Below are 27,353 nucleotides of genomic sequence, written 5' to 3'. Positions count from 1 at the left end.
CATGAAAAAAGAGCAAAAAAGGAAAGAGCAGAAACCAGAATTTCATGGAAATGCCTAACTCCACGCCAACTTTTTAATGTGTATTTAGTCAAAAACGTCGGCTGAAAATATACTGATGCAGCAGGCAGCAGGCACCAGACAACCCAAAAACAGGATTTTTCCAGAGGAAACAGTCAAAGCAGAAGTAACAGTGGGATATGTTGGCATGATCAACTGCTGGGCAGCTAGTTGACATATCAAATTTTCCACAAACGTGATTCGCATTATGAACTCCATTACAGCACAGCAGAGCCTAAAACAGATAGTTGGATTTGAACTTTAAAGGGCAGAATATAAGCTTTGGTGGAAGCTGCAGAAAAGGGCAGGCACAAACTTTTTAAGGCTCTATTGTACTTTTATAGAATGTCTTGGACCCCTTGGAAATCTTAAGCCTTGTGCACCCCACTGGAGGTTCATCAACCCTTTTCTCTCTTTCCTTTTTGTTTTCTCCTTTAGTTTTTGTTTAAGTAAAGTTGCGGGTTGAGTACAGTTTCGAGGTTACATTTGTCCTCTCATTTCCAACAATTCCCCGTTTTATAGAGATATGCTATTTGATTATAGCAAAGACCAAGACCTTAATGTCAGGTGGGGAATCTGTTTCTGGTTTTTTTTTTTCTTCTTTTCCTTAGATCAATCAATGATTAATAAAAAATTTTGTTGGTTTTTGATTTGAATAAGGAAATATCATAGTATTTAACAGATAGAATATTAGTACACAATGAAACCTGAGGGCCAGAACTCTTTCAGCAACTTCCTGGAAAAGTTCAGTTGCGTGCCCAGCTAACTATTTGGGCTCTGGAAATGCAACACCACATTTGGGCCTCACCTTAGTTCAACCAGATTTGAGACTGCCCTTAGTGGGTTCATTATAAGCCGACTGGATGACTGGGTGTTCTTTTTGGGCCTAGAGAATCTGCTTGAAAAAAATTGTGTAATCCAACTTTTGGTGGTTGGAAGAGTCAAACTTTCATGTCCATTATTTATTTTATTTATAAATTAGCTCCTTTGTTATATAATGCTTAACAAGTGACTCCTTTTTATTCCGCAAATCTTATATTAAGATTAATATTTTTTAGTCTCTCTAAAATGGTGGAATCTGGGCAAATTTAGCAACGCTGATGTCCAACGGGACTGCTGAGTTGCGTTGCGTTGCGTTGCGTTGTATTCACTTTCGCATTCATGGAAGAGTATATAATAGTAATTTAGCAGAAGAGAAGAACATAGTAGGGTCAGAAGGATCTTTGCGACTTTGCCTCTCCCTCTCCTCTATCAGAAAGAAGAGAAAGTTGCACAATGCGCTCTTGACTTTGACTTGTTGGGATTACCCGGAGGATGATAATTTTTTGTCAACCACCGTGAGCGTATTTTTCCAAAATATAGATAAGATGGAACACTCTTAGAATGTTTTAGTTGACAAGATTCTAAAGTCAACAACAGTAGTTAATCTTCTTCATCTGCTTCCTGTAAAACTAAACTGCACCAACCCATGAGGCACGTGTTAGTTGCATACTTGCATTATCATCGATGGAGCAACAGCCGTTCTAAAGCAAGGAAGCTCATTTTCACAAAGCTCCTTTTAGAAATTCCCCCACGTTTAACATGCCAAACCTATTATATATATAATATAGAACGAAAAGAACTTTCAAAAGCAACATGCAACCATGGCTGCTTAACAATACAATTATTAGAAGAAAATTCCATGGCGAATAACACATTTCAAATCTCATGTGAATTCCATAATCACGGCACCTGGTGTAAATAATACTACACTTAAAAGGTCCAAAAACAATATATAGCAAGATTTTACGAATCTAGTATGTACCTTTTCTCTATGATCAAATGACACCTCATGATCTGCTTAAGCTTAATTAAGGCGTCGAACTATGATAGATACCACAAGGCTACAAGCTTATCTGGTACTTGCGTAAATGATAAAATTTTATGATTGCAAGCATAAATATGTATTGTTTATTCATTGCATTCGGAATTTGAAAAGAAAAATCAAATATATTTATATATTTATATTTATCTCCGCTGGAGGAATGCAATAAGATATTTTATTTAGATTTGTTCATCAATATTGTACAAAGATTTCCATGTTTTAAATGGATAAATAATTGACCATCGCTAAAATATTCTAACTTTCCATCAAATTCTGGTTAATCTTCAGGAACAGCCTTCTGATCGGGCAACCCATCTTGGGTGGCCCTTCGTTTTGACTTTTTGCAGTGGAATTATGCTCAATGTCGAGGCGGTGTCGTTTGATCCTTAATGTTCCGTGTGCTTTTACAACATCGCTCTCCTCGACTCCCAACCGAAGGAGCTTCAAATTCCAGAAGCAACCAGAAGAAATGCTTCCCCGCGCCACGCGTCGGTTTACCGACACGTGATTCCTCGAAACACGCTCCGGTGGACCACCCTCGTCGTCCTCCTCCTCGTCATCATTACCATCCTGTCTTAAAAATCAAATACATTAACTAATCTCTTTAATCATTTCCCAAGCTCCAGCCACGCAGTTTCCTGATCATCAGTCTCGCATCCAACGGCTCTGCTTTAACCTCGGACCCAGGCTCAATCTCCTGCTGCAGCACTTGGTTATTATTCTGCTCCTCATCATCTTCCTCTCTCCTCACGCGCTTCAACCCAATGGAAACTCCGAACAACTTAGGCGTCACATCGTCCGCCTCCTCTTCCATCGCCATCGCCCCCTTCGAACCACCATCCTCCGCCGTTCCGGCGGAGTTCCTCGCCGGCAGAAGATCCAAAGCCTTTCCTTCCGCCAAATTTGAAGGATTCTCCAACTGACCGGAGGCATAATTCGTCATCAAAGTTAATATATTATTACACAATCCCTTCAACTGAGTCAACTCATGGTTCAGCTGCATGTTTTCTTTTCTAAGCCTCTCGTTCTCCTCTAAAAGCTCCGGCGTTGTCGTGCAGCTCGTGGTCCGATGTACAACGGTAACGACAGGAGGCGAGTTTGACGAAATAACCTGCTCATCCGAATTCGATGGGGAGACCTTACAAGGAACCGCCGCAAGGTCCTGTCGCGGAAGCGGCAGCAGCAGGAGTTATTTTCCGACGCTGTATGTCTCGGAGAAGTCCTTTTTCGCCTCTTCGAAAACAATCGTTCGCAAACTCCCATCGATCCGGCACCACCTTTCTAAATCCCTAGAAAAATACGAACAAATAATTAATTTTTCTAATCAACTAATTATACTTAAAAACTTAATTAAACTGATTATGAAAACTATTATCTTTATTTTTAACACTTACATAAGTGTTGAGTTGGCGGACGAAGCTAGAGAAGTTGTTATGTTTGAAGTACTTAGGGAGCAAATCACGGGCGAATTCAGCGGGCCGCCAAACGATAAAAGTCGATCCATCGTCGTTCCAGGAAATCAAGTCATCAACGGAGGGATCATCGACGAGTTGAAAGGTTTTGGTAAGGAACGGAGTAGGTAAAGATCGTTGCGAGTCACTGGCGGCACCGGCGGGGGATTCGCAGGGTTCGTCCGCCGACAATGGTGCCATGGGGTTCGGTGCTAGATCCGAACCCTACAAAACCGGAACTCTCCAGAGAGAGAGATTCCTTTGGCGTGTCTTTAGCTCTTTAACTGGTGATTAATGGAAACTCTAATTTAGATCAAACTTAAATAAAAAATTACCCAAATAAAAAAATCAGCACATGATGATGCTCCGTTTGGTTGCCAAGAAAGTGCGAGAAAAGAAAATATAAATGAAAAAAAAGAATATCTAAATATTTCTAGCTGAGAATATCTAATTTAGTCAGCCAAATTCAACTACAAAACTTATTTATATAAGTTATTCAGATTCACGGAAACGGAAACAGTTACAAAAGGATAACAGTTTCCTGCTCTAGTGATCTTTTTGACCTAACTGATGAACAAATGTTATAACATTAATTCGTTTCTTTCATCAAACATAGAGAATATATATTAAAACGCAAATATTAAATCTAACAGAGACACTAAAAGGGTATAGGAGTATTAAAATAAATATTCGCTACCTACCTGAAAGAAGGCGAAAATTTTCGCACCAACCAAACAGGAAACAAGAAACAAGAAACCTGGCTCATGCAATCAGACACCGATTAATCAAATGTCCACGCCCTAACAGAGTGAAAGACGGCACGTTGAGGTAGAGTGAGGAGGGAGGGAACGAAAGAGGGAGGAGAAGTTAGGTTTTGTTGTTTCTAGAAAGTTCTGGGTGGAGTAAATGATAAGGGGAAGAAAGAGAAATCGTGGGTTCGAGAAGGAAAGGAAAATAAAAGATTAAAAAACAATGAAAGAAAAGATAGAGAAAAGGGCAAAGTACGTGGGCCCCACGCGCACACTCGGGAACGAAGGAAGGCACCAGAGGGTTGTATTATGTGTGACGGTCTTTTCCAGAAACTTCTCTCTCCTTCTTTCATTTCGATAAGGATAATTCTGTGGTAATAAATTCCAGAAGGCAGTAAATATTTTCGAATTTTTACGGGTTTTTTTAACAGCGCGATCGCAAGTTGTCTTTATACGTGTCGGAATTGGTGTCCGCTGCTGAAGATAAGGGGTTTTGGGTGGAATAATGAGACGTTGGGACATGATTGGATCACCCGGGTGCGGTGATAGAAAGTGGTCTGTGGTTGAGCCACGTGGAGGATGTGAATAATCATTGTTGGATTGTATATGGAAAGATATCCTTACAAGAACTGTCAATTAGTATGTGACAAACCGTCATTGTTTAAAGTCAATAGGTTGCTAAAGACTTTTGCATAAGGCTAAATCCGGTTAAAATGAGGAAGTACGGTAATCGTTTTGTTCATCAAATTTTCGAGTTCGACTTCCCTTTATTAATAATTGATTTATGATCTTTAATATACTTATTAATTACGTATATGTATTGATTGTATTTGGTAAATAAAAATCGTGATTGATGGTGTGTATTAGATGCCCATCATAAACTAATTTAATTTCCTTTTAACTCTAAAGGGGAAACAAAATCAGTCCACAAATACCAAAAAATATTAAAGAGTGGTATATAATATATACTTTTTCATACATTTGGATGGATAAAGTAACTCCTAAATTTCAATTGAAAAGATAACAAATGTTATGCTAATTAAACTTAAATTGTTTTTAGTCTTACTTTAATTTACCATATTAACCATTTTTTTAAGTTTGTAATGAAATCTTGAGTAGAAAATTATGGTCAGTTTCCACTGTGCTCAAACTAAATTAATTCTGAAGATCCCCCAACATCTGGGTAAAACAGTCCTTGACATGTTCACTTTATTGCTGTCAGCTGTGTTGTCTTTGAAAAATAGATATGTGCTATTTTAATGTCGGTTCTTTGGTACTATATACGCCACCTAGCGTTAGGTTGCCGTGTTAAAGGAGGCAGCCGCGTAGCTGTTTTGTGTTATTTCCCTTTCTTGGCTTACAGCAATGATTCACGTACGTAGGCCATGCACGTTGAGCTTTTCCCAGCTCATTGAGCAATCTTCTAAAGCTAAATTTTGACAAGTAATCCAATAACCTTATTTGTTTGATTTGGAGTGAACTGCATGATTACTTGGGACCAAAGGCGTATTCATCGTGTACCTCAAAGTCAAGTCTCGGAGATTTGCTTCAAGATCAGATATAATCAATCAGAAAAAATGATGGTTCAGTTCGCATATTCAGAGTCTATAGTCCATTTCAACTAGGATTCATTGAGCGTGGATTCCTGTTTCTATCTGCTGGTCCAGTCAAAATTGTATAGAAATTTTAACAAATTAATGATTAAGATATCATTAACAAAATCTTTCAACAAACTGGATAACCATGATTACTAGGTTTTGATGAGACTTTCAAGATAAGCGAATGTGGTTGTTGAGGGAAGCTCAGATCATCAAGTTTCCTCAATGTCAATTATTCGCAGAATTTCATCGCTATCCTCTATATGTATTTCTCTTGCTTTGATGCTAAGACTCGAACACGAACCAGGGTTATGTATTCCATTGTTGTGCTCATCATTGAGAAAGCAGAGCTCTTGTTGCAGTTCTTTCACTTTCTTGAACTCGTCATAATGTGCTCTCCTTCTCTCCGTAAAGCTCACATCATCTCTTTGCTTTGCAGAACCTGATATTAAGCAAGTTTCAGTACTGTTACAAATATTACAAGCAAATCATGCCAGGTTAACCAACAACTAAGTATGAAACAAGGGGAGAAATGGGTTACAATGAAGAGATTCGATAATTTATGTTTAAATTCATGTCTTTTTAACAATGTAATTGCTTATAGATAATTCCAGCACCTTGACCTTTCTCCCCTGTTTCACCCTCTCCACCAGACGATGCCCATTCCCCAAAAGGACTAAAGTGCTTTTGACTCAGAGCAACTATACTTAAAGCATTTCTTAAGGCTTCAGCATGTGCAGCATAGTCAACGGATTTAGCAGTATCTAGTGTAGCAGAAGGAGAACCTACAAAAACCAAATAGTATAATGTCTGAACTAATCAAGATAACTTTCAAATCCCACCAAGCAGAAAGCTGCGAATTGAGAGCAAAAGATCACCTTACCATCTTCTTCAATCATTGGATGATATGGTGTTTTAGGTTCATCGATTTTTTTCCTTACTGGTTTATTTGCCTCAATTTCACTGAGATTAGCTTCATTCCATCTTACACGCCCCCTAACCCAAAATGAAGATGATATCGGTAAATGCAGTTTTATTTTTCAAATAGGCAAGAGAGATCTCATTTAAATTCTCCTAGTTAACCACTACCTCATTTCATTCTCAAAGTTTATGGAAAAAAGTAGTGAAGATAATTGATTTTGTCTGATACTTTTGAGTCAAAACCCTATCCCCAGGAATACACTAGCTACCAAAGAAGGCAATATGAAACTTAGCTTATAACATCAGTAACAGCCATTTCAAGAAGCAATCCAGTTCAGAATCTGTTTCTTTTCTTTTTTTTTACTTCTACCAACCATTCCCAAGTTCCTATCAGTCTCTAGCTGTTTTTCTTGCCTTTATTCTTCTGTTTTTTTCCTCCTCAAATTTTAATTCCCTTGACAATGTTTTAAATACTCCTCCTCTAAGTCAAATTATGTACTTTTATTCAATAATGAAGCCAAAATTACCAACAACGTAACTTTCATACCAAGTTTAGCAGACAACAGTAATGTCTCTGTGGCCCCTATACCAGGAATTCATAATTAATGTGTAATTGAATGTGATTCGCCCAAAGACTTCCCATTCTTTTCCAACATCATACACCATCGAAACCCCATGTTTTGGCCAAAACATGTTTTAAGTTTTTTATACCTTGATGCTGGTTTAAATCAACATAAATTTGAAATTTCTCATGTTTCTATAATAATAGCCAGTTTCATCATAATTTAGAGCCTAGAAACACCACAGAAAAGCCAAAAAAACACCAAAACATGCAATAAGAAAACGCTTTTAAACAGATTGAGCCGACAAAAACAGAGAAAGCTGATAATATATATATAAAAATCAAAATCTGAATGGCAGAACAGAGGCATAAAAAATTACTTCCATCTTTTCATGCTGGAAATGGCTGCTTTTGATTCCGACAGAGCAAGAGGATAACCCAAGAAGGATTCACTGGAAAAGAAGATTAATTAGAGAGGCAAACTGTTGAATGCCATCATTCAGAATATATCTAAACTCGCATCGAGCTTGATCGCAACACTAGAAAAAGAAATATGAACGAACTGTCTTGATCACGCTTAAGAAAGGAAGAGAAAAAAGAAGTGCGGAATGGATACGAGAAAGAAAAGACAGGGATCGAATGTAAACCCACAACTGGTGAAAAGAACCTGGTACTTGAAATGACCTTTCGTTTCTTTTCATTGCTTTAGCATCTTTGTTTGTTCCATTTTCTCAGGGTCCCCACGTTCTCTATTATCAACCTCAGCGAAATTATATCACTTTTTTGTTCTTGCAAGAAGAAGCAGAGAGTGATAGACAGAGAGGCCGTGTTTGGCAACTGCTACGTTTCCTCCTTTTATTCAGTTGGAACAAGAGACAAGTCTGGAAAGTTCGGGGGGAGAGGACACAGAGGATGCCGGCGTTCGGACATGAAACGACGTGTAATAAAAATTGTAAGAATCTACGACGTTAGTGTAGGTGAAACGGATGAGGAATTCTTTTTTTCAATTTCATAGATAAATGAATATATTATTTTTTATATAATTTTAATTTTTATTAATATAACTTCATTTGATATATAGATTACCTGCTAATTTCAATTTTGTAATTAATTTTATAATTTTAAGAAATTTAATGAGGTATCGTAATATAACATGATATGATGACTTTATGTTAAGGTCATATATTGCGATCTGAGTTAAGACAAATCCGGTTCCGCTGGTGTTTCATTTGTCTTCGTTGTAACTGGGACGAGGCATCCATGGACTGTTAGATATCTTGATGTTGAGCCCAAATTTGGTCCAACCCAAAAACTTGTATCTTGGCCTTGGGCCCGTGGGTAGTCAGCTTACGTCTGTAAACGCATCGTTTCTTCTTGTTTACCCTCAAGCCAATCCGAAACGTGGCGTAATTGAGCTGCGAGTTTTCTCTCACGCAGAGCGCCAGGGAGGCCGCGGGACGCAATTCTAGCTCTAAGTCGAAGGTAAGTCGCATGGTTTTTTGTTTCTCAATTTTTTCTTGAAAAGGAAATTCTTCGGTCCATTTCTTTATTACACTTTTTTTGGCATCCAAACACTCAAATGTTGTTTCTCGTTAGCGTGGCTCTAGTTGAACCTTCTCATTTTGTTACGGTTCCACTATTTGGTTCTGATATTGCTCTCCAACCGTTTGATAAAATGCTTCAATCAATGGTGGAATGACTTATATTTATCATTTAAATTGAGTTTCGGTCCATTACGTTTAAACTAAATTCAAATTCCAATCCATTTGAGAATTCTGTAACATGTTTTGGCTTGCTTATTATTAAGGAATAAGAGTTTACACTTCAACACATAGACAAATGCTAACGAGCAAGACCCTTTTTTTTTCTTCTATTACCTGCTAGACATATCTTTAGGCGCTTCGGGAAGCAGAGATTAATAGGTTAGCGTATGAATTGTGAGCTTTTTATTGTTCATACTACTGATATCGTGGCTACAAGTTTTTGAGTGTTTGCTGTAGCATGTTTAGAAGCTAGGATGTGTACTTAATATTTCCGTCGATATAGCTCTGACCCTTTTATTCTTGCGCTGAAACTGCAGCTTGGGCTACTGTTTCCAAACTTTGGGAATCCTTGAGCGTCAGATGGTACTGACTTGAGCTATTGCAAAAACAGGGATTCTTTAGTTGCTGCTCAAAAACAGTCAAGCAAAGATGCCAGCGTTAGCTTCAACAAGGTTGCTTCTATTTTTTGGAGAATCTTTACCCTTCCATAGGTTCCCTAGTGTGTCTAGGAAAGTTTGGCGCCAGCCTAGTCTACGTTTCGTGAGTCAGGTTAATCATAATAATGGGCCTCTCACTCTTGCCAGCCTTGGTTTCAAGAGTGAGTTTGAAGAAACAAACAAGAATAAAGGAAATAAAATGGAGAGGCTCAGTGTTTCTAATGAAGCACCCAAAACTAAGGTGAGCGTGGTTGGAAGCAACAGTATAAAAGGAGGTAAAGTGGTTGGGGTGAAAAATTCACTAGAAATTGAGTCAGCGCCTTTTGCTGCACAGTCATTTTCGGAGCTTGGCCTCCCACCTTTGTTACTAGAGAGATTAGAGACTGCAGGCTTCACGGTTCCGACTGATGTTCAGTCTGCAGCAGTTCCAACAGTTCTCAAGGGTCATGATGTTGTGATTCAGTCTTACACGGGCTCAGGAAAAACATTGGCGTATCTCCTTCCCATACTGTCTGAAGTAGGCCCTCTGAAAAAGAAATCTCCTAATGGCAAGGGTGAATCTGGGAAGAAAAGAGAGATTGAAGCAGTTATTGTGGCTCCCTCTAGAGAACTGGGGATGCAAATTGTTAGGGAGTTTGAAAAGCTTCTAGGTCCTGCAGACAAGAGAGTTGTTCAGCAACTTGTAGGAGGTGCAAACCGATCAAGACAGGAAGAAGCTTTAAAGAAAAACAAGCCAGCTATTGTTGTCGGCACCCCTGGCCGAATTGCTGAGATCAGTGCAGCTGGGAAGCTTCACACTCATGGCTGTCGCTTCTTGGTTTTAGATGAAGTTGATGAGCTCCTTTCATTTAATTTCCGGGAGGATATGCACCGGATATTGGAACATGTGGGTAGGAGATCAGGTGCTGACCCCCGTGGCTCACTTGCTAAGTGGGCTGAGCGTCTGACCATTATGGTGTCTGCTACAGTTCCATATTCAGTTATAAGGGCAGCTAGGAGCTGGGGACACGACCCACTTCTTGTTCAAGCGAAAAAAGTCTTGCCACTTGACTCTGTTTCTCCCTCTGGACCTGTTAATCTCTCAAGGCCTACATCCAGTTCAGACTCAAGTTCAAATATGCAGACTCAAGCTGCATCACAAAGCCTACCACCTGCTTTGAAACACTACCATTGTGTCACAAAATTACAACACAAGGTTGACACATTGAGAAGATGTGTTCATGCACTTGATTCCAAGTCAGTGATAGCTTTCATGAACCATACAAAGCAGCTAAAAGATGCTGTCTTCAAGCTAGAGGCTCGTGGGATGAAAGCTGCAGAGCTGCATGGTGACCTTGGAAAGCTTGTGAGGTCAACAACATTGAAAAAATTTAAGCATGGGGAAGTGAGAGTTCTGGTGACAAATGAACTTTCAGCAAGGGGTTTGGATGTGGCAGAATGTGACCTTGTGGTTAATCTGGACTTACCCACTGACTCTATCCACTATGCACACCGAGCTGGTCGAACGGGTCGGCTTGGCAGGAAAGGTACCGTGGTAACCATCTGTGAGGAGCCAGAAGTGTTTGTTGTGAAGAAGCTCCAGAAGCAGCTTGGGGTTCCCATTCCAGCTTGTGAGTTCACGGAAGGCAAACTTCATGTCATTGAAGCAGAGAAAACTTTAGGGGCTGCAAGGTGATACATGCTCGTTTTTTCCAGTATCATATTTGGAAATAAAAAATCAACCCAGACCTTTCTCCTGCTTCTGTTTACATCGCTTATAATATACCAGAAGTTTGTATCGTGGTCTAGTGAACTTTATTCCCATATTTTTTAAAGCTTTTGGGGTGGGGGGAAGGCTATGCATATATCATCCTTTTCTACCAACTTTACCAACACCCTGTGTTTAGTTCAGTTGTACACTTATTGTTTCGACTATTTCTGTACAGAGTGCTTTCAGTAACTGATCTGAACTATTTAATCAAGGGTGAATGCAAAAACATGGAGTGACAATAGCAGCAAGAAACAGGATGCGTTCACCAGAAAAAGAGAAATTAGATCCCTTTTCCAGTGGCAAACAGTCTAGCTTTCCTCATGTTATATTTTGACATCTGAGTTTTGCTAACATAGACTTAAACTTTCAGTCACATTACAAGCCCCCAGATTACATCTCAAACTGGATGTCTGAAGGATATCGTAAATACGGCAGTATGCCGTTTTAATTTATTAATACTGTGTATTGAAACAGTTATTTGTGGATGGAAGCATGACAACAGTAACATACACCAGCCAGCAAACTAAATCACTATTTACCAGACGTTTCTCTTGCAGAGCTTGTAGCCGGAGAAGAGAGCACAAATTGCTATAACTAGAAATGTTGCAAAGGACATGCTAGTTGATATGATGGTTCCCTTCCAAACGGGTGTGCTTTTCTCAACCTGTCGAATGATTGGTATGGCCACTGAAGAAGATGAGATGAGAAGGTAACCCGCCAACTGTTACAGGCTACCCATGAATTAGCTATCACACAGACAATAGGTAGTATCTAAAATAAGATAAGAGGGACACAGAGTGTTGCAATGGGGAGTGCACTTGCCTGGTCGAGGACAAAGCTAAGGTAGTCCGAGGTCTTATCTGAGATCAGAATGCCTCTGTGAGCAATGTCACAAATACCTTTAAACAGTTGGAAAGCTGCGTATAGGAAAGCTAAAATGGCTACAATGAAGCAGTATCTACACGGAGACAATAAAGTAATCTTGTTTAAATAGACTGAACTCTGATAATTGCATGTTGAAATATTGGGTTGAGAACAAAAAATCAGAAGTCCTTAAGATCTATACTATCCGAGAACATGCATGCATCAGTATTAACCTGAACATTTTTCAGTTTTGTTACTTTAGAGACCTATGCTGTGCTAAGCATTTCAATAAAAGCCATTCCAGGACAAAGATTTAAAGAGGTATGATGAAGAGGCTAGTTGGACCCCAACTAGGATTTCGGAAGTTGGACCTCCAATTTTGCACACCTTTCGGATTTTAAGTTATTTGGGGGATGAGGCTTTGGAGGGCAGAGGCAAGGTTCCAGGCAGTTCCTTCCTTTAAGATTTGAGATTGCTGTTAGATAAAGGTGATCTCTTAGCTTAGGTGATCTGTGGATTTCTTTGTTTCTCAATCGTTTCAATCTCCCCCTCTATAGGCTTTTCTTTGAAATCTCGTCATAAAATCAAAACAAATTCATAGTTATGCTTACATTAATTCTGGGTACTGAGTGAAGCTAGGAGGTCGTTGGCCTTTCTTCTTTGTTGAGGGGGCAGCCAGTGAGAGAGCTGAGATAAAAGAGAAGAGAAGCAGCAAGAACCGAAGGAAGAGAGTTGAATGATCTATGGGAGGTCTTGAGCTCCACCTTGAAGAAGTCCCCGAGAAAGAGAACGGTGAAGGGGTTGGAAATGGATGCTGAGTCTGAGAATCGGCTGCTGCCACAGGCGAAACACCAGCCATGATTCTACAAGCCATCGCCAACAACATGTTCCCTGTCTTCTTTGCCTGGTTCCTTTACCTGCTCCATTCTTTAGTTGAAGCTTCCTCAAGCCTGCTTCTAATTAATATTGGGGCCCCTTCAAATCTGATTCTTTGTTTCTTTGAGTTGGCTTTTTGTGAATATGAGATCCTTCAGAATGCAGTTGATAATAGGAGTTTCTAGGGAAGGTTCCTGTCAGGGTATGGTCGGCAGTTTGTTTGACAAAATAACAAGAAAATTTCAGACCTGACGTTTGTTTCTTGTATGAGCTTGAAGTTCACTAGGATGAAGCCTAGAAACTAAGCTGAGCATGCTGATTTCAGAGTGCCTAGTGGGATTATCGCGCTTTTATAATCCTGTTATAAAGATAAGATTGTAGACTCACGACCGCCCAAATTTCAAAGGAAGACGATGGCAACTGAAAGGGATTTGTATAGTCAACTCTTTATAGTCAATTTAAAACCTTTTTATGTAACCCCAGAAATGATCACACACGAATACAAGTATAAAGAAGGGAGTTACCCATGTAACCTACTGGAGTTCTACAAGATCTTTTTAACACTTGTTCAAATCTTTATAAGATTCATCAGACAAATGTTTCCCCAGATGACATGTTGAAAGAGCAGGTTTATTGCTCACTGTAAGTCTGTAACGTGAGCAAATTAAACAAGGAACCAAGTTTTATACATTCCAATTCCAGGAGAAACTTTTCAACTGGGAAGAAATAGTATGACTTGGAAAACCTAAGGCTTAGACTGAAAACCCCATGGATTGTTGCTAGCCCAGTTCCATTGGTCACGGCACATTTCCGCGACCCCATATTTTGCCCTGCAAAAGACCAAAATTTTAACTGCAAAAAGACAATATAACTGAAAACAACAAAAGCAAAATAAATAATTAAATATGATATGATTATGTCCAATGGTTCATAAAAATTGTTTTTGTTAATGATCAATTGATTATTGATAAATGGATTGTTATTTGCTAGCAAACCTGAAACAATATATTGAGCAAAAAAACCTGAAACATATATACACAAAGCATATATAAGAGAGGATTTGCCTTATGCTTTCTTTTTTTTTTTTTTTTTTTGCTTTTTATCTATATTAAACTCTAATGAATAAAATTTGAAAAAGAGATGGGAATTCTAGACATACTTCCAACCAAGTTTTTTTGAGCTTTCTCAGTAGAAGCATAAACAGCTGTAGCATCTCCTGGTCTTCTTGGGCATAGTTTAATAGGGATTTTCTGCAATATTTTCAGCAGCAGCAATTTACAAATAGGGAGGAGAGAGAGAGAGAGATAAAAAAGGGGGGGTAGGGGGGCCAGAGAGAGAGAGAACATTCACCTTTCCAGAAGCCTTCTCAAAAGCAGCAACCATTTCAAGCACAGATGTACCACAGCCAGTTCCAAGGTTATAGGCAACGCAACCTAGAAGAAAAGTTTTATAAAAACCATAAATTTACCAATTCATAGCGGTAATTATATGAAAGCAAGTTCATTAAGATGTAATGATATAAATTGTTTACCTATATTCTGTGTAGTAAAAAGCTTCCTAAGTGCAGCAATATGACCATCTGCTAAGTCCATAACATGGATGTAGTCTCGAATCTGTCAACAAATGAGCAATCTCATTAGGAAAGAAAATCAATTTAATCATTACTAATAACTTTATTTTGTATGTATATATATGAAGGAAAAATATATACTTGATGTCCAGAAGGCACATGAGATGAATTACAATGTTGACTCCAAAAAAAAAAAGGACTTCTAATCCTACACAAATTCTGCCTTATTTAAGAAGGAACATTAGCTTTCATAAACATACCGCACTGCCATCTTTAGTTGAATAATCATGACCATACACATTAAGTTCAGGCAATCTGCCAACAGCCACTTGCTGTATGTAAGGCATGAGATTGTTTGGGATGCCCTTCGGATCTTCACCAATTTTACCACTCTCATGAGCACCAACAGGATTGAAGTACCTCAGTAAAATAATACTCCAATCTGGCTCTGCCTTCTGAATATCTTGCGCGATTTCTTCAAGGAAAAGCTGGTGAAATTTAGGGAAAAGCTTTTAGTCTAAACACAAGGTTAGCAAATAACAAATCTAGAGGGTTTATCCAGCTTAACACAATGATCATACAATTATTACAAACTAAGAAAGGACACATTTTAGGACAAACTGCTATTTACCTTTGTGCGACCATAAGGATTCATAGCCTTTAACTCAAAATCCTCAACACATGGAATCTTTTCAGGTTGGCCATAGACAGTTGCAGAGGATGAGAATACCATCTGTTTTCCCAAAGAAAGAAAAAGTATAATCTTGTGTTAGCAGTGGCTGAAGGATATGGGCAACTTAAAACTATTGTGGAATGGAGAGTGGGACAAGAGAAGCTACTATCGTTTCTTGGCATAAAAACAGTGGAACCTATACAGAATTACCTATACAGATTTTAAACATAACTAAAGTTTTAACCCTCTGCTCCATTATGATATAACAAAATATTCAAGAACCTCTACAAAGAAATATATAATTTTTGACTGGATTATTTAGTTTTCCACATAGTTACAATTGAAAAAGTGCTAGTCATAGAGATAAAAACGGCCTTTTGAAAGAATAACAAAATGTGAACTTTTGAAACATCAATAAGCAGTTCAGTAGATACTTCTTGGAATTATAGTAATTTATCATCTGCCTTGTAGCAGTTGCAGGGGCGACTATTAAATACTATGCCAAAAAGAACTCACAGAGAGAAAACTAAAAGATTTCAAGAATTTCTCGTACCTTTTTACAATCATATTTGGCCATAATCTCATACAGATTGATGGTTCCAATCAAATTATTGTCGAAATAACGGCGGGGGTTAGCAACACTCTCTCCAACAGCCTTAAGGCCAGCAAAATGGATGACAGCATCAAAACTATGGCAGTTTTTAGATATAGAAGAAGTCAGTTCCACAACTTTAGTCAAATAATATTCATTTTAAATCATTTCTAAAAGTTAAAAGGAAAATTGCAAAGCAAAACAAATATTAAGATACGAGATTCAACTTTCAAAATTCCATTTGCCTAGATACTAAAATTTAGGAAAATGCAAACAATACAATGACATATTCAAACCGCAAATAACCAAAACCAGAAAAAAGTTATATACGTCAAGTTTAACATACTGTGTCTTAGAGAAAAGCTTCTCCAAGTCCTCCCTATTCCTCAGATCACCCTGCAACCAAACCAAACCAAAACCTTGATCATGCTCAAAGCAATATATAAAACATTGAACAGGAATCTTAAAACCAAGAAAAACCCAAATGTATGATCATAATACTGAAAAACAAACATACAGTAAAGATTCAAAGATTTCATTTTTGGAGGGAGAAATGAAGAATTTCATACCAAATTGAAGTCAAGCTTCTTAGAGAGCTCAGGACCCACCAATTCCTTAACCCTATGAACAGCTTCGATAACAGAATTATCAAGATTGTCAATAATCGACACTCTAAAACCTCCATTGAGAAGCTGCACCACTGTGTGGGTGCCAATGAACCCAGCTCCACCAGTAACAAGAATGGTTTTTTCTAAAGAACCCATTTGCGAACAGACGCAAAAGAATATAAAGAACGGTTTTCTTTTTGAATATAGAACTCAAAGAAAGACAGGGAGAGGGAGAAGGAGACTGGGTTTTCAAAGAGTTTCTTTTCGATGACAAGAAAATAAGGAGCAAACAACTTTGGAAGTATTTACGTTCAGAAGGAGACGTATTTGAGAAAATCAAGGAAACTATCTTTTGGAAAGCATAAAAAAATGGATAAGAATGCACAGAAAAGGCAATGATTGTGAAAGGGTTTTAGATATAGAGAGAGAAGCGAACAGCTATTTGGTTGTTATTGTATTGGCCCTTTCGCGCGCTCTTGATAGTTTCAGCACAAGGAAAGTTTCCATCCAAGGCACATATTAATATATTGGTGGCAAACAAATTTGATCAAGAACAAGAATGGTAAATCATCCCCTTATTTTCTTGAGAAAATACTTTTGGCAAAACTTATACAATTCTTTGGCCAGCAAAAAAAAATGGCAAATTTCATCACGAATTCTGAATGTTAATTTAATTTTAGATATTTATGAATTATCCTTAAAAGGCCTCGTCTTTATCTTAGGGTTGTTATGTAACAAACCCATAGGGATTTTGGCAATACTGCTATTGCACTACCACTTTACCGCATAACATATTTCTAGAGAAAGTTTGAAGTGAAGAATTTGGCCCACTCACGTGATCAGCATGATCTTTCTTGCGTAATTTGGATAAGCAGGTTGACTAGTTTGTTAGACGCGGGACCCAAGAAGTTAGAAACAGTTGGGTGATATGGTCAAGTTGGTTAATTTATGGAAGGCTTTTATTTACAATCAAACAGCAAAGATGCTCATCACGTTCATGGGGAAGAAATGCGGTTCCATGATTGGGCGCTGGTGCGTTCACTATTTGGTGTCTTTCTACGTTGCCGTTTTGTCACATAAAAGGACAGGGTATCATCCAACATGCAATACGTGAACACGCCGATCATTCAGTCCGTTGCAGTACTTGTCAAAGTAAAAGTAAAAGCAGAGAATAAAGAGGGATTTGATTTCCAAAAAGCTTCAAACCTTGTATTCAAATTTGGATAGAACAATTGGTATAGAATTTCAAAACACTCCGCTGATAGAAAAAGGATGGGAAAATACAATGTATGTCAGTTATGACTCACCGTAAGCTGAACACATGTAAACCATGTCCCCTCTTCATAGGTCACTATACAACAGTGGAAACTTCAGATCAAGGAAAACCTGCTATGCATTCATCAGTAAGTACCATTTACTTCTTCCCAATGAAAACATGTGAAAGTCCTTGCAGGTGAGCAGGCGGCATCAGAAAAGTTATCAGTCCAAGCCTTTTTGTAACTTCTCTTCCTTATGATAGAAGGGCTTTTGAAAGTCATTGCAGAAATCCTCAATATAGATTCTGGACTACTACTGTTGAGAGAGCAACTTCCCACGAGTTTAGGTGGAGCAGAATAACAAAACGAACTTTTTATGTGCATATCTTGATTGTCCACAATGGGATATATGGCACTAGTTGAATCCTTCAGCTGAGATGGCTCATTATGCAACAAGCAGTCACTTGCATATGCTGTATGCATTCTCTGATTGGTGTTTTCCTTGTCGACCTGTCCATTATCCTCACCAAATTTAAAAGTTAGGGGACTTAATGGAGAACCAACTGATGTTGAAGGAAGAAGAGCCTGAGTATCCTCAGAAGTTGCTCTGCATGAGGCTGATTGAGGTTCATGTATCTTAGTGTGTTTAGCATTGCTTCTTACAGATATGATAAGTGAATCTTCTGCAGTAGTATTAACTTTGTCATCAAAGTGCACTCTCTTAAGTGGAGTTATCTGCTCATTTGGCACTCCTGCAGACCAACACTTTTCAAACTTCCCAGAGTCTGCTTCTGGTTTGGTTTCTGTTTGATTAGCAATTCCAAGAACCAAATCTAAATTACATCTGTCAACACTATAATCTACATCAATATTCGGATAGACAGAAACTGTTTCATCAAGACCTTGTCTCTCTTCTCTGACCTTAATGCAATTTGGTGAAATTTCCTGATCGCTAAAATCAGAAGATCCATCGTCACAGATGTCCACTGCATAACAATTAGAAGAGTAGAAACCCAACTTCTTCTTTAACGTACAGTTCCAGTGATTTTTTATTGCATTATCAGTCCTGCAAATCACCAAAAAGACATGAGCACAGCATATTACAAGAAATAAGCAAAATCCATCGTCCAATTTTATACAAATGAATATTTGATATACATATGGCCTTAACTATAAGCATATGTAGCTATCACTTTCATAACATTGTGTTACAAACAATTTTGCTTTAGCAATTAAATTTTAATCAGTGCATACCTTCCAGGTAGAAGCTTTGCTAATGTGGTCCACTTGTTCCCATATATTTGGTGATAATAAGCAAGTGCGGCCTCCTCTTCTTCTGTCCATGAATCTTTTCTTATGGTTGGGTCCAAATGATTGTACCACCTGAAAAAGGTAAACTATTTGTTGGATAAATCTTATGCATAATATGACATAATGCGTAGGATCCTTGTTAACCAAAATAGCACAATAAAAATATGTAGGTCAGTTATAAATCCTGGGCATTTATCTATTTAAAGTGTCAAACTGTAAACAGATCAGGGCTTTTCCTCCTTTCTCCTTCCTATCATAGAAGATAGGAAAGTTAAAAAGCCTAATAACAACAAAGGAAGACCCTATTGGAATAAATAAGTTCACGTGATGAAAATTCCCTTTGCAATAACTTTGCAATGGCTCAATGTCAGAGGATATAGCATACCATTGCTAAATGGATAAAAGTTTAATAATCTTTTCATTGAAGAATTTAATGCACCGACCTTTCTCGGCATTGCTTGCCTATGCGGCCTCTTAAGAACTTTGCAATGACAGACCATCTCCTACAACCATACTTTTCAACCAACTTAGTAATACAATCATCCTCCTGAAAGTCAAAAAAACAATGGCCCACAATCATGTATCGATGATATTCGAAAGACAAAGCATATGCAAACATGGTTTTTCATTTCTACCTCCTTTGTCCAAGGTCCTTTAAAAATTCCAGGATTCAGGACCTTCTGCCAGCGATGCAAGCACTGGATATCTGTTCTTCCAGGGAGAAATTCAGCTGTACACGGAAAACATTAACTAGATTTTAGAATTGCAATGCAAAAGTTTGCATTTAACTTCTTTTTAATTACTGCAGAACAGCAGAGAGAGATTCATGTATAAATAGCTTGTCAAACAAGAAGCTGTAAAGAAATATTTTTAGCCTGTCAAAACTAGGACTTATAAAGAGTCCTCCAACCAACCAAAAACAATAAGGGGTTTCACAATTCATATGAGTATCTATAAAATCAAAAGCACAGAAACTAAAACAGTAGGTGAAATTTTCACACCTACCTATTTTCTTCCAATTCCTTGCATTGCATTTTTTCACTGCTTCAGTCAAAAGATTATCCTGTCCAACCATTATCATGTGCTTACAAATGAGAGGAGACAATAAATATCAAGAGTACAAAATCTGCCTTAAAAGAAAGAAGTAATGCCTTAAACCAACCAAACAGATGAGTGTGTTCATCCTGATAATTTTATTCTCTAATGTTAGTTGACTTTCTTCGTTTTAAAATAAAATGTTCAGTTAAACATGCCAATTTTAGGTCTTCGATTGAGTTTAAAGTTTTGAAAAGCCATAGCAAGTTCTATCATTCTAGCTAAGTCATTAGGCATGTAATTATAAAACACCCAGCTATAACCAAATATCAGTTTCTACTCTCCAGTGACTAACCTCTTCTTGGGACCACCCTCCTTTCCTCGAATATCTGGTTGGACCAGTTACCTTTCTACTACATCAAGAAAAGCTCAGATCAAAATGCAAGTTTTCCCAAACTGGCTAATAATGTTTTACAAAGCAATTTCATGGGACATTTCCAATTTCTAATTTACATTGAGAAATTGTAGTCATAAAAACATACCCTTGAAGAGAAGCTGATCTCATAGCAGTATCACAACTGCTGTCAGGAAATGAAGAACGTGAAGCAGATATATCTTCTTCTGCTAAATCTTCATAGTACTCTTCTTTTTCCTTCTTCACTTCCACCATGATCTTCTCAATTACTCAGCTGCCATCCATAATCATAATCACAAAACTAAGCTTACCGTTGAACTTTCTACAAATTCCACAAGCCCTAAATGTAAAGAAAAATTAAAGCTCCATTCGATTTGATTTTAATCAAGGTTTCAGCATCAAATATCCTCTTCACTTTTCTGCATTTAGTTATAGCAACAAAAATGTACTCCTCAGGCAAAACATAAAAAGCCCAATATTTAGTAGTCATCAGGGCACATGAAAACTCATAACAGAAGATTTACCCTAAAACCCGCATCAAAAAAATTTATGAGCTAGCTGTTTTTTCCCCAAGAAAACAGAGTAAAAGAAAAGATGATAAGTTATCTACAAGCATGGTTAACATGAATAAAGAATAACAAACCATCTTCATACATCAAAAAACTTAAAAAACCCATACTTCAGTCCCGTGATTCCTTTCTCAGAAAAATTTCCCACGTCTTGCTACAGCTTCCTAGCCAGCCAAACAGAGCACCCAGAACTCTGCATAACAACATCACAATCAAACTAAAGGAATACAAAATTACCTTAAAGCAAGAAAAAAACAGAGAAACCTCAAACAGAAAGAAACTTCTAGGGTTTTCGAGAACTGAAAACTTTACCTGAAACTTTGCCTCTGATAATTGCAACCGCCAAAAGAACCCAAAAAAGGAAAAGAGCTACGGTTGTTCGCATCTAAAGAAGAACGTTTTGGGGATTATGGAACGGAAAATATAAAGATCACTGAAGAAATTTTGCTCTCTCTTTCCGTTTCCTCCGTCTTCTCCTTTTCGGGGAGATTGATGGAAATGAAAGTGAAGTAGCGGGAAACTGGAATGGGTATTTAAGTGCTACTCGTAACGGATTTACAATTGCTGTCGTGTCTTCTTTGAGAAGCCAAGTGAGAGAGAAGCTTACGTTGCAAGTCTGACGAGTGAACGGTCCATTAAACGGCGTTTTCGTTTCTTTCAACGTTTATAAACAGAAACCGTTTGTTGTGCTTTTCCAAGAATGCCCTCACAGTTTTGTGTTAAATTGAGCCGAGAATGAGAAGCCCGCACCTGAAAGTCCATTGACTTAGACCATTTTAAGTTGCGATTGTTAAATTCTATGGGCCAGTTTGCACTTCACATTCTTAAGCTGCAGGCAGGCTTAAGCCTAATATTCATTATTATTGGGTTTAATGGGCTGCTGTTCTTATCGATAACATCATGTTTCTATATTTTTAAAGTAAATTTCACTTTAATCCAACCTTTTCTTTTTATCTTCTAATATTGGATCAATAATTTTAATGCATGACTTACTTTTCATCAGGAAGCTCAAAACCTCTTGCAGACTCAATCCGCGTGAATCAATGGAAAGCTCCAGCTTGTGCATGAAGGCTTGGAGATATTATGGTGTTTATATATCATGGACCAAGCTACTGATTGGTAACCCAAGTATAAATTCTAGCGCTGTACTTATTAATAATGCAGGGAGACCCTTTTGACGAATCCAAATTCAGATTCTTCTCTCTTTTCTGTTTATCTGTTCATTGGCTGAGTTTATGAGAATGACAGAAGATTGTGTAACGAGCCCTCTTGTTAAGTAAATTGAGACATCTCTTTTCTGTTAAGTTACTTTAAAATTGAGACCTCCCGTGAACCAGAGGTAGAAGAGCACAGTTCCAGAAAATCCAAATTCGGAAAGTTCTCCATTTCTTTATTGGTAAGTTAAGAGAACTACATTTAGATTTGTGCAAAAGCTCTATAAATTCGATTTTTTTTGTCATAAGTACCACACAATTTAGATCAGAGATTCAATTCTTAAGTCTATATCTTTCGCATTACGAAGATGACGAGCTACAAAAATATTTCAACATATTCCTTTGTTTGTGTTGCCCTCTACATCACATTAGCCCATGCAGCCACTTTCAATATCCGAAACAACTGCCCCTACACGGTTTGGGCTGCAGCAGCGCCTGGAGGAGGCAGGCAGCTTGACCATGGCCAAGTTTGGGACCTCGACGTAAGCTCTGGAACTGGAGGCGCTCGCATCTGGGCTCGAACCAATTGCCAATTTGATGAAGCAGGGCAAGGTAAATGCCAGACAGGTGACTGTGGGGGACTCCTTCAATGCCAAGGCTATGGTTTGCCTCCTAACACCCTGGCTGAATACGCATTAAACCAGTTCAATGGCATGGATTTCTTTGATATCTCTCTTGTTGATGGATTCAATGTTCCCATGGAATTTAGTCCAACTTCCGGTGGGTGCACTAGAGGGATCAAATGCAGTTCAGAGATTGTAGGGCAGTGCCCGACTGAACTTCAGGCCGCTGATGGGTGCAATAATCCTTGTACTGTGTTCAAAACTGATCAATATTGTTGCAATTCTGGGAGCTGTGGTCCTACAAATTTCTCTAGTTTTTTCAAGGAAAGGTGCCCTGATGCGTACAGTTACCCTAAGGATGATGAAACAAGCACTTTTACATGTCCTGCTGGGACTGACTATAAGGTAGTGTTCTGTCCTTGAAATTAATACTAACAATTATTTAAGTCATGATGTTCTTGTACTTAAAATTTCACGACTGCTATGTAACAATAAGAGAGCAGCGAGCTCCAAACACTGTTACAGACTTGTTAATCAATTTTATTGGTTTAGACATGATTGTATGTGGCCGGATTTATGAGAAGTTTTTTCTTGTATTCATAATCCATTTGATCAGCGATTCTTGTTTATACCAGTCAAAAAATTGCTACTCTCGAAAGAATTATAATATATTTTTTTTGAAAGCAATATTTTAAAGATTTCAGTTCGTAACCCATCTGCAGGGATCATTAGGTTTCTCATATATGGGAAATCGAAGGTGACCTTACTGACTGCTTTTGATGAATAAAGTTTCAAACATAGCTATATAACAAACAAAATGGACTCTTTCCAATACTATTTAAGGTGAAAGATGAACAGGATGTTCATAAGATCTTCCATTTACTCTCCACAGCTTCGAATATTTCTTCCAAACACATTCTAGCACTCATCCGACCTCCATAAATTGATATGAGATCATCTACGTAGTCAGCATCAATTTTCCCGTGAGCCATTGCACCAACCACAAAAACAAGGTTGTGGTCGTCACTAATACCACCAACGTAGTCCTTTAGACGAACCAATTTGTTTGAGCTATAAGAAAGAACTATTATTATTAACATTAATAATAAATTTCCATAAGATTTAATGTTAACATTTAATAATAAGATTTTATGACTTTAAACAACATTCTATTTTCTTTTTCTTAATTTGACAATAAATTCCTTTTGTTTTTAAATAATTTTTATACCAATTCCATTACACATATTTCTTTTAAAAAAAATCATGATACATAAAGTAATTACCAACATCCATTTATTTATTTTCCATGACATCTTCCTCATATTTTTATCCATTTTTTTATGTATTTTGGTAGTATATTATAAGCAACAGCATACTCATACTTTGCCTTTGATGTTGATAACAAGATAAAACTTTTAATGGAACTTTGCTGTTAAGATAAAACTTTTAATGGTTTGTTACAATGCAACGTGGTGACAATTTGTTGGTTGGGAAGAGATAGGGAGAGAATATTTACGTTCCCATCGAGGAGCCACTAGTCTCGACTCTTTGCATCTTTATAAATCCACCTCTTCCTGACGAGCTCGATACAAATTAAGTACTTCGCCCTTTCGCAAAAATGAACTTCAAAACCCTCTCTCTGTTTGCCTTCTCTTTTATTGCTCTCTACTTCACGGTGGCAAATGCTGCTACTATTAACATCCGAAACAACTGCCCTTCACGGTCTGGGCAGCAGCCGTGCCCGGTGGTGGCAGGCAGCTGGACAGCGGTGGAGTCTGGGACATAAACGTGAACTCCGGCACCACAGGAGCTCGTGTCTGGGCTCGAACCAATTGCCAATTTGATGGAGCCGGGCGTGGCAGCTGCCAAACAGGAGACTGTGGGGGGCTCCTCGAGTGCCAAGCCTATGGTGCGCCCCCCAACGCCCTGGCTGAATACGCACTAAACCAGTTCAATAACTTGGATTTCTTCGATATCTCTTTAGTTGATGGATTTAATGTTCCTATGGACTTTAGTCCAACTTCTGGGGGGTGCACCAGGGGTATTACATGCAAGGCAGATATCATAGGGCAGTGCCCTAATCCACTGAAAGCCCCGGGTGGGTGCAATAATCCTTGTACCGTTTTCAAGACTGATCAATATTGTTGCAATTCTGGGAACTGTGATCCAACAGATTACTCCAAGTTCTTCAAGGATAGGTGCCCTGATGCTTACAGTTACCCCAAGGATGATCAAACAAGCACATTTACTTGCCCTGGTGGGACTAATTACAGGGTTGTGTTCTGCCCTTGAAGTGTATTTGCTTATGAAGATATATTGTATTGCTCATATATAATAGAGTGCAATAAGCTTCACAGTCACGTGCATGGATTTTCCTTGTGCTAAGTGAAGTTGTAATAGAACTTAGGATGATTTATGAAATGAACGTTTTATAAGCGTTATATATCTTAAATTTATGTAATGATGTGAATTCTTTATATCAATTTTCTCAAGTTGTTCGTGAAAATAACAATATGTTTAAATTTGTTGGCATATGAACTTCACACCAACCTTATTATGTCAAATCAGTAATTAAATCAAAGAAATTATTTTATCGAAAAAGGTTAATTCAAGTCAACATTCTTTATGATAACCAAGTGGTCAAGATTATTTCAGTAATTTATTGTGGGGGCTCAACGTAATTTATTAAAAAGTATTTTTAAATTTTATTTTTAGATTTTAATCTCTTTCATGAATAATTTAAAGATGCACTATTTATATCGACATGATAAATTTAGGATATTTAAGATTTTACTCTGTACATATCATTCAATTTTTTTTTCTTTGTATTCTTTCTTTGAAAGTTTAAAAGCAGAATTTCTGAATTAAAATAATAAAACGTTAAATTCTAATCGTAGAGATGTCTGCGATAATTAAGTAAATCAAGATAATAAAACTTAAAAAGAAGAAGCCAAAAAGTATTTCTTTCACTTTTTTATTAGTTATGTTTTGGATGATTGTGTGACTTTTGCATAGTAATCTTTTTCTAGTACCAAGAAAAAACAGTATCTTCTTCCAGAAGAAATTTGAATTTCTAAATTTAAGCCTTCATATATCAGCACTAGTTTCAAACTATATAAGATAATAAAACTTTAAAAGACAATATTGGAAGAGACTTTCTTACAATTGCTAAGTCTTTCTCCTGTGGTTGGAGTCGGACGAAATTGCTAGGTTAGAGAGGTAAAAATTGTATTCTACTAATATTCTTGGTTTAATAATTCGTTAGACGTAGGTGGATGGGAATTGGAGATGTTTACTATGCCTGTGTTTCGGTTTTTTTCTCTGTTTTAATTATTGCAAAAAAAAAAAGAGAGAAAATTTTGAAAAAGTTAAAGTATTAAACGTGTCTCAACTGAAGGGGTCTTACATTTTCTTCAAAATATATATAATTTATCAATTGCTTATAATTTCCTTAATTACTATTAAGGTGTGAATACATGTATGAGCACAGGTGTACAATGAATACGTATTAGATATATATATATATATATAGTAGTCTTTAGTTTTGAGTGCTCTTTTGCCTGTCAATTCTTCCTTGGAAGAAAATTCCACCAAGTCCTCTTAAGAAAATTCAGTGGGATAGAGATTGCTATCACACAGACTCCAAAATATCTTAAATGCTGGCTTCAATATTTTCCTTCATTGCTAAGTGTAATGAAACTTTTTCATTTTGTAATGTGAACAATTTGAAGGTACGTAGGTAGGTTCTTAAGTGGAATGAAGCATTAAAGTGTATTTACCCTGCTTGCAACTAGTTGTTCAGTTGGGTAGTGGCTACACTCGTTTACAATAAAGTGCAATAAGCTTTCACAGCCACTTGCATGGAATGACGTGCTGGAATGAAGTTGTACTCAAACTTCAGACATGGAGTTTATGAAATTAATAAACTTTTTATAGGCGTTATGTACTACGTCATTGCAGAAGTACAACTCTTTTAACTTACAAACTCTTAATCACGAGTGAATGGATAAATCAATGTCCGTCTCGGGTAACTTCTATTTTCTCTACCATATCATTGAGATTAATTCACATACTTTGTTGACTTGGTCTTTGCACCTCACAACAAAATGACTAATTAATTAATTGTTTGATACATGCATTAAATAGTTTATTCAACTACATCATTTTCTCAAGATTTTATATGGTCAATTTATACAAGAGTAAAGCTAACAAAATGTTGATAATGAGTCAAAGGCCGTAATTAACGGGACAGAGCCAATTAATAAAAGGTTAAAGTCAATATAGTACAAAGTTTATCTTTTGGAACTACATGATGTCAAAGTTGAAGGTTGCATAAATCTCAATCGAATTGCCTAACGAAAGGTCACGTTTCCAAACATTAATTGTATGTAAAAGGGAGATATTACCCTTTAGATATTTTGCTTTGTCATGAATGTTATGTCCAATAAGAAATTATCTTTATTTCTCAAAGACTTTTCTTCTATCTATCTTGCCCGTTCTTTTATAGATAACAAAGAAAAGTGTCGTATTGCACAACAAAGATAACAACTTGTGCGAGTAAAATGCCATACCTGCAAGGCTGATTCCTAATTTCCACGTCGCATGGTAACGATCAAAGACGAGTCTACGATTTTGAAAGCAAGGCAACGAAGATG

At 37.5% G+C, this 27,353-nt stretch overlaps 6 protein-coding genes and 2 pseudogenes across 9 annotated transcripts; 3 read left to right on the top strand and 5 right to left on the bottom strand.

Annotated features, from left to right (window-relative positions):
• Positions 1 to 2,026: 2,026 nt before the first annotated feature.
• AT-HSFB2B (winged-helix DNA-binding transcription factor family protein) lies at positions 2,027 to 4,473 on the bottom strand. Its single transcript, XM_021421783.2, is given in 5 exon segments — positions 2,027 to 2,576; positions 2,579 to 3,084; positions 3,086 to 3,210; positions 3,316 to 3,656; positions 4,074 to 4,473. Coding segments are annotated over 4 exon segments (936 nt in total). The 5' UTR covers positions 3,574 to 3,656; positions 4,074 to 4,473; the 3' UTR covers positions 2,027 to 2,529.
• Positions 4,474 to 5,846: 1,373 nt separating this feature from the next.
• On the bottom strand, positions 5,847 to 8,023 carry LOC110429009 (protein phosphatase inhibitor 2-like; annotated as a pseudogene). Its single transcript, XR_016351562.1, has 5 exons — positions 7,887 to 8,023; positions 7,583 to 7,654; positions 6,603 to 6,715; positions 6,337 to 6,504; positions 5,847 to 6,161 (listed from the first exon to the last, which is right to left on the bottom strand). The product of XR_016351562.1 is annotated as a protein phosphatase inhibitor 2-like (transcript).
• On the top strand, positions 8,019 to 11,082 carry EMB1586 (P-loop containing nucleoside triphosphate hydrolases superfamily protein). Its single transcript, XM_021444943.2, has 3 exons — positions 8,019 to 8,154; positions 8,380 to 8,684; positions 9,283 to 11,082. Exon 3 carries the CDS (start codon positions 9,395 to 9,397, stop codon positions 11,075 to 11,077), a length of 1,683 nt encoding a protein of 560 aa, XP_021300618.1. The 5' UTR covers positions 8,019 to 8,154; positions 8,380 to 8,684; positions 9,283 to 9,394; the 3' UTR covers positions 11,078 to 11,082.
• Positions 11,083 to 11,685: 603 nt separating this feature from the next.
• LOC110429008 (CASP-like protein 4A4) lies at positions 11,686 to 13,515 on the bottom strand. The gene is given in 4 exon segments (XM_021444945.2): positions 11,686 to 11,873; positions 11,975 to 12,110; positions 12,628 to 12,896; positions 12,898 to 13,515. Coding segments are annotated over 4 exon segments (636 nt in total). The 5' UTR covers positions 12,943 to 13,515; the 3' UTR covers positions 11,686 to 11,687.
• Positions 13,507 to 16,883, bottom strand: LOC110429007 (bifunctional UDP-glucose 4-epimerase and UDP-xylose 4-epimerase 1-like). Its single transcript, XM_021444944.2, is given in 10 exon segments — positions 13,507 to 13,722; positions 14,052 to 14,070; positions 14,073 to 14,142; positions 14,243 to 14,325; positions 14,424 to 14,505; positions 14,723 to 14,950; positions 15,094 to 15,195; positions 15,689 to 15,824; positions 16,074 to 16,123; positions 16,297 to 16,883. Coding segments are annotated over 10 exon segments (1,050 nt in total). The 5' UTR covers positions 16,492 to 16,883; the 3' UTR covers positions 13,507 to 13,637.
• Positions 16,884 to 17,528: 645 nt separating this feature from the next.
• LOC110419997 (uncharacterized) lies at positions 17,529 to 21,442 on the bottom strand. Of its 3 annotated transcripts, none has more exons than XM_021433147.2 (9): positions 21,234 to 21,442; positions 21,007 to 21,114; positions 20,480 to 20,626; positions 20,293 to 20,350; positions 19,908 to 19,965; positions 19,538 to 19,632; positions 19,346 to 19,449; positions 18,846 to 18,974; positions 17,529 to 18,657 (listed from the first exon to the last, which is right to left on the bottom strand). In XM_021433147.2, the coding sequence occupies exons 3-9, from the start codon at positions 20,605 to 20,607 to the stop codon at positions 17,736 to 17,738; spliced, it is 1,494 nt and encodes a 497-aa protein (XP_021288822.1). In that variant the 5' UTR covers positions 20,608 to 20,626; positions 21,007 to 21,114; positions 21,234 to 21,442; the 3' UTR covers positions 17,529 to 17,735. The 3 variants fall into 3 exon arrangements, with proteins under 3 accessions (XP_021288822.1, XP_021288816.1, XP_021288829.1); XM_021433141.2 differs by having other exon boundaries at positions 21,032 to 21,114; positions 21,234 to 21,441; XM_021433154.2 differs by having other exon boundaries at positions 17,530 to 18,657; positions 20,293 to 20,347; positions 21,032 to 21,114; positions 21,234 to 21,440.
• Positions 21,443 to 22,400: 958 nt separating this feature from the next.
• On the top strand, positions 22,401 to 23,310 carry LOC110418493 (thaumatin-like protein pseudogene; annotated as a pseudogene).
• Positions 23,311 to 24,316: 1,006 nt separating this feature from the next.
• Positions 24,317 to 24,990, top strand: LOC110420995 (thaumatin-like protein). Its single transcript, XM_021434416.2, has one exon. It carries the CDS (start codon positions 24,703 to 24,705, stop codon positions 24,988 to 24,990), a length of 288 nt encoding a protein of 95 aa, XP_021290091.2. The 5' UTR covers positions 24,317 to 24,702.
• The last annotated feature ends 2,363 nt before the right edge of the window (positions 24,991 to 27,353 follow it).

The sequence above is a fragment of the Theobroma umbraticum genome, unplaced genomic scaffold, assembly GCF_002168275.2.
Source record: "Theobroma umbraticum cultivar Fairchild unplaced genomic scaffold, ASM216827v3 scaffold_30.0, whole genome shotgun sequence".
In the NCBI taxonomy this organism is placed as follows: Eukaryota; Viridiplantae; Streptophyta; class Magnoliopsida; order Malvales; family Malvaceae; genus Theobroma; species Theobroma umbraticum.
This window is presented reverse-complemented; position numbering and strand designations above follow the sequence as displayed.

Bases quoted from the DNA above. Each gene is read 5' to 3' on its own strand.
- EMB1586 (XM_021444943.2), top strand. From the start codon at position 9,395: ATGCCAGCGTTAGCTTCAACAAGGTTGCTTCTATTTTTTGGAGAATCT.
- LOC110419997 (XM_021433147.2), bottom strand. From the start codon at position 20,607: ATGGTGGAAGTGAAGAAGGAAAAAGAAGAGTACTATGAAGATTTAGCA. The intron at 19,966-20,292 runs GTTAGTCACTGG...ATGGTTGGACAG, and splicing joins GAGGGTGGTCCCAAGAAGAG to GATAATCTTTTGACTGAAGC. The intron at 19,633-19,907 runs GTAGGTGTGAAA...TTCCGTGTACAG, and splicing joins AAGGAATTGGAAGAAAATAG to CTGAATTTCTCCCTGGAAGA.
- LOC110420995 (XM_021434416.2), top strand. From the start codon at position 24,703: ATGGACTTTAGTCCAACTTCTGGGGGGTGCACCAGGGGTATTACATGC.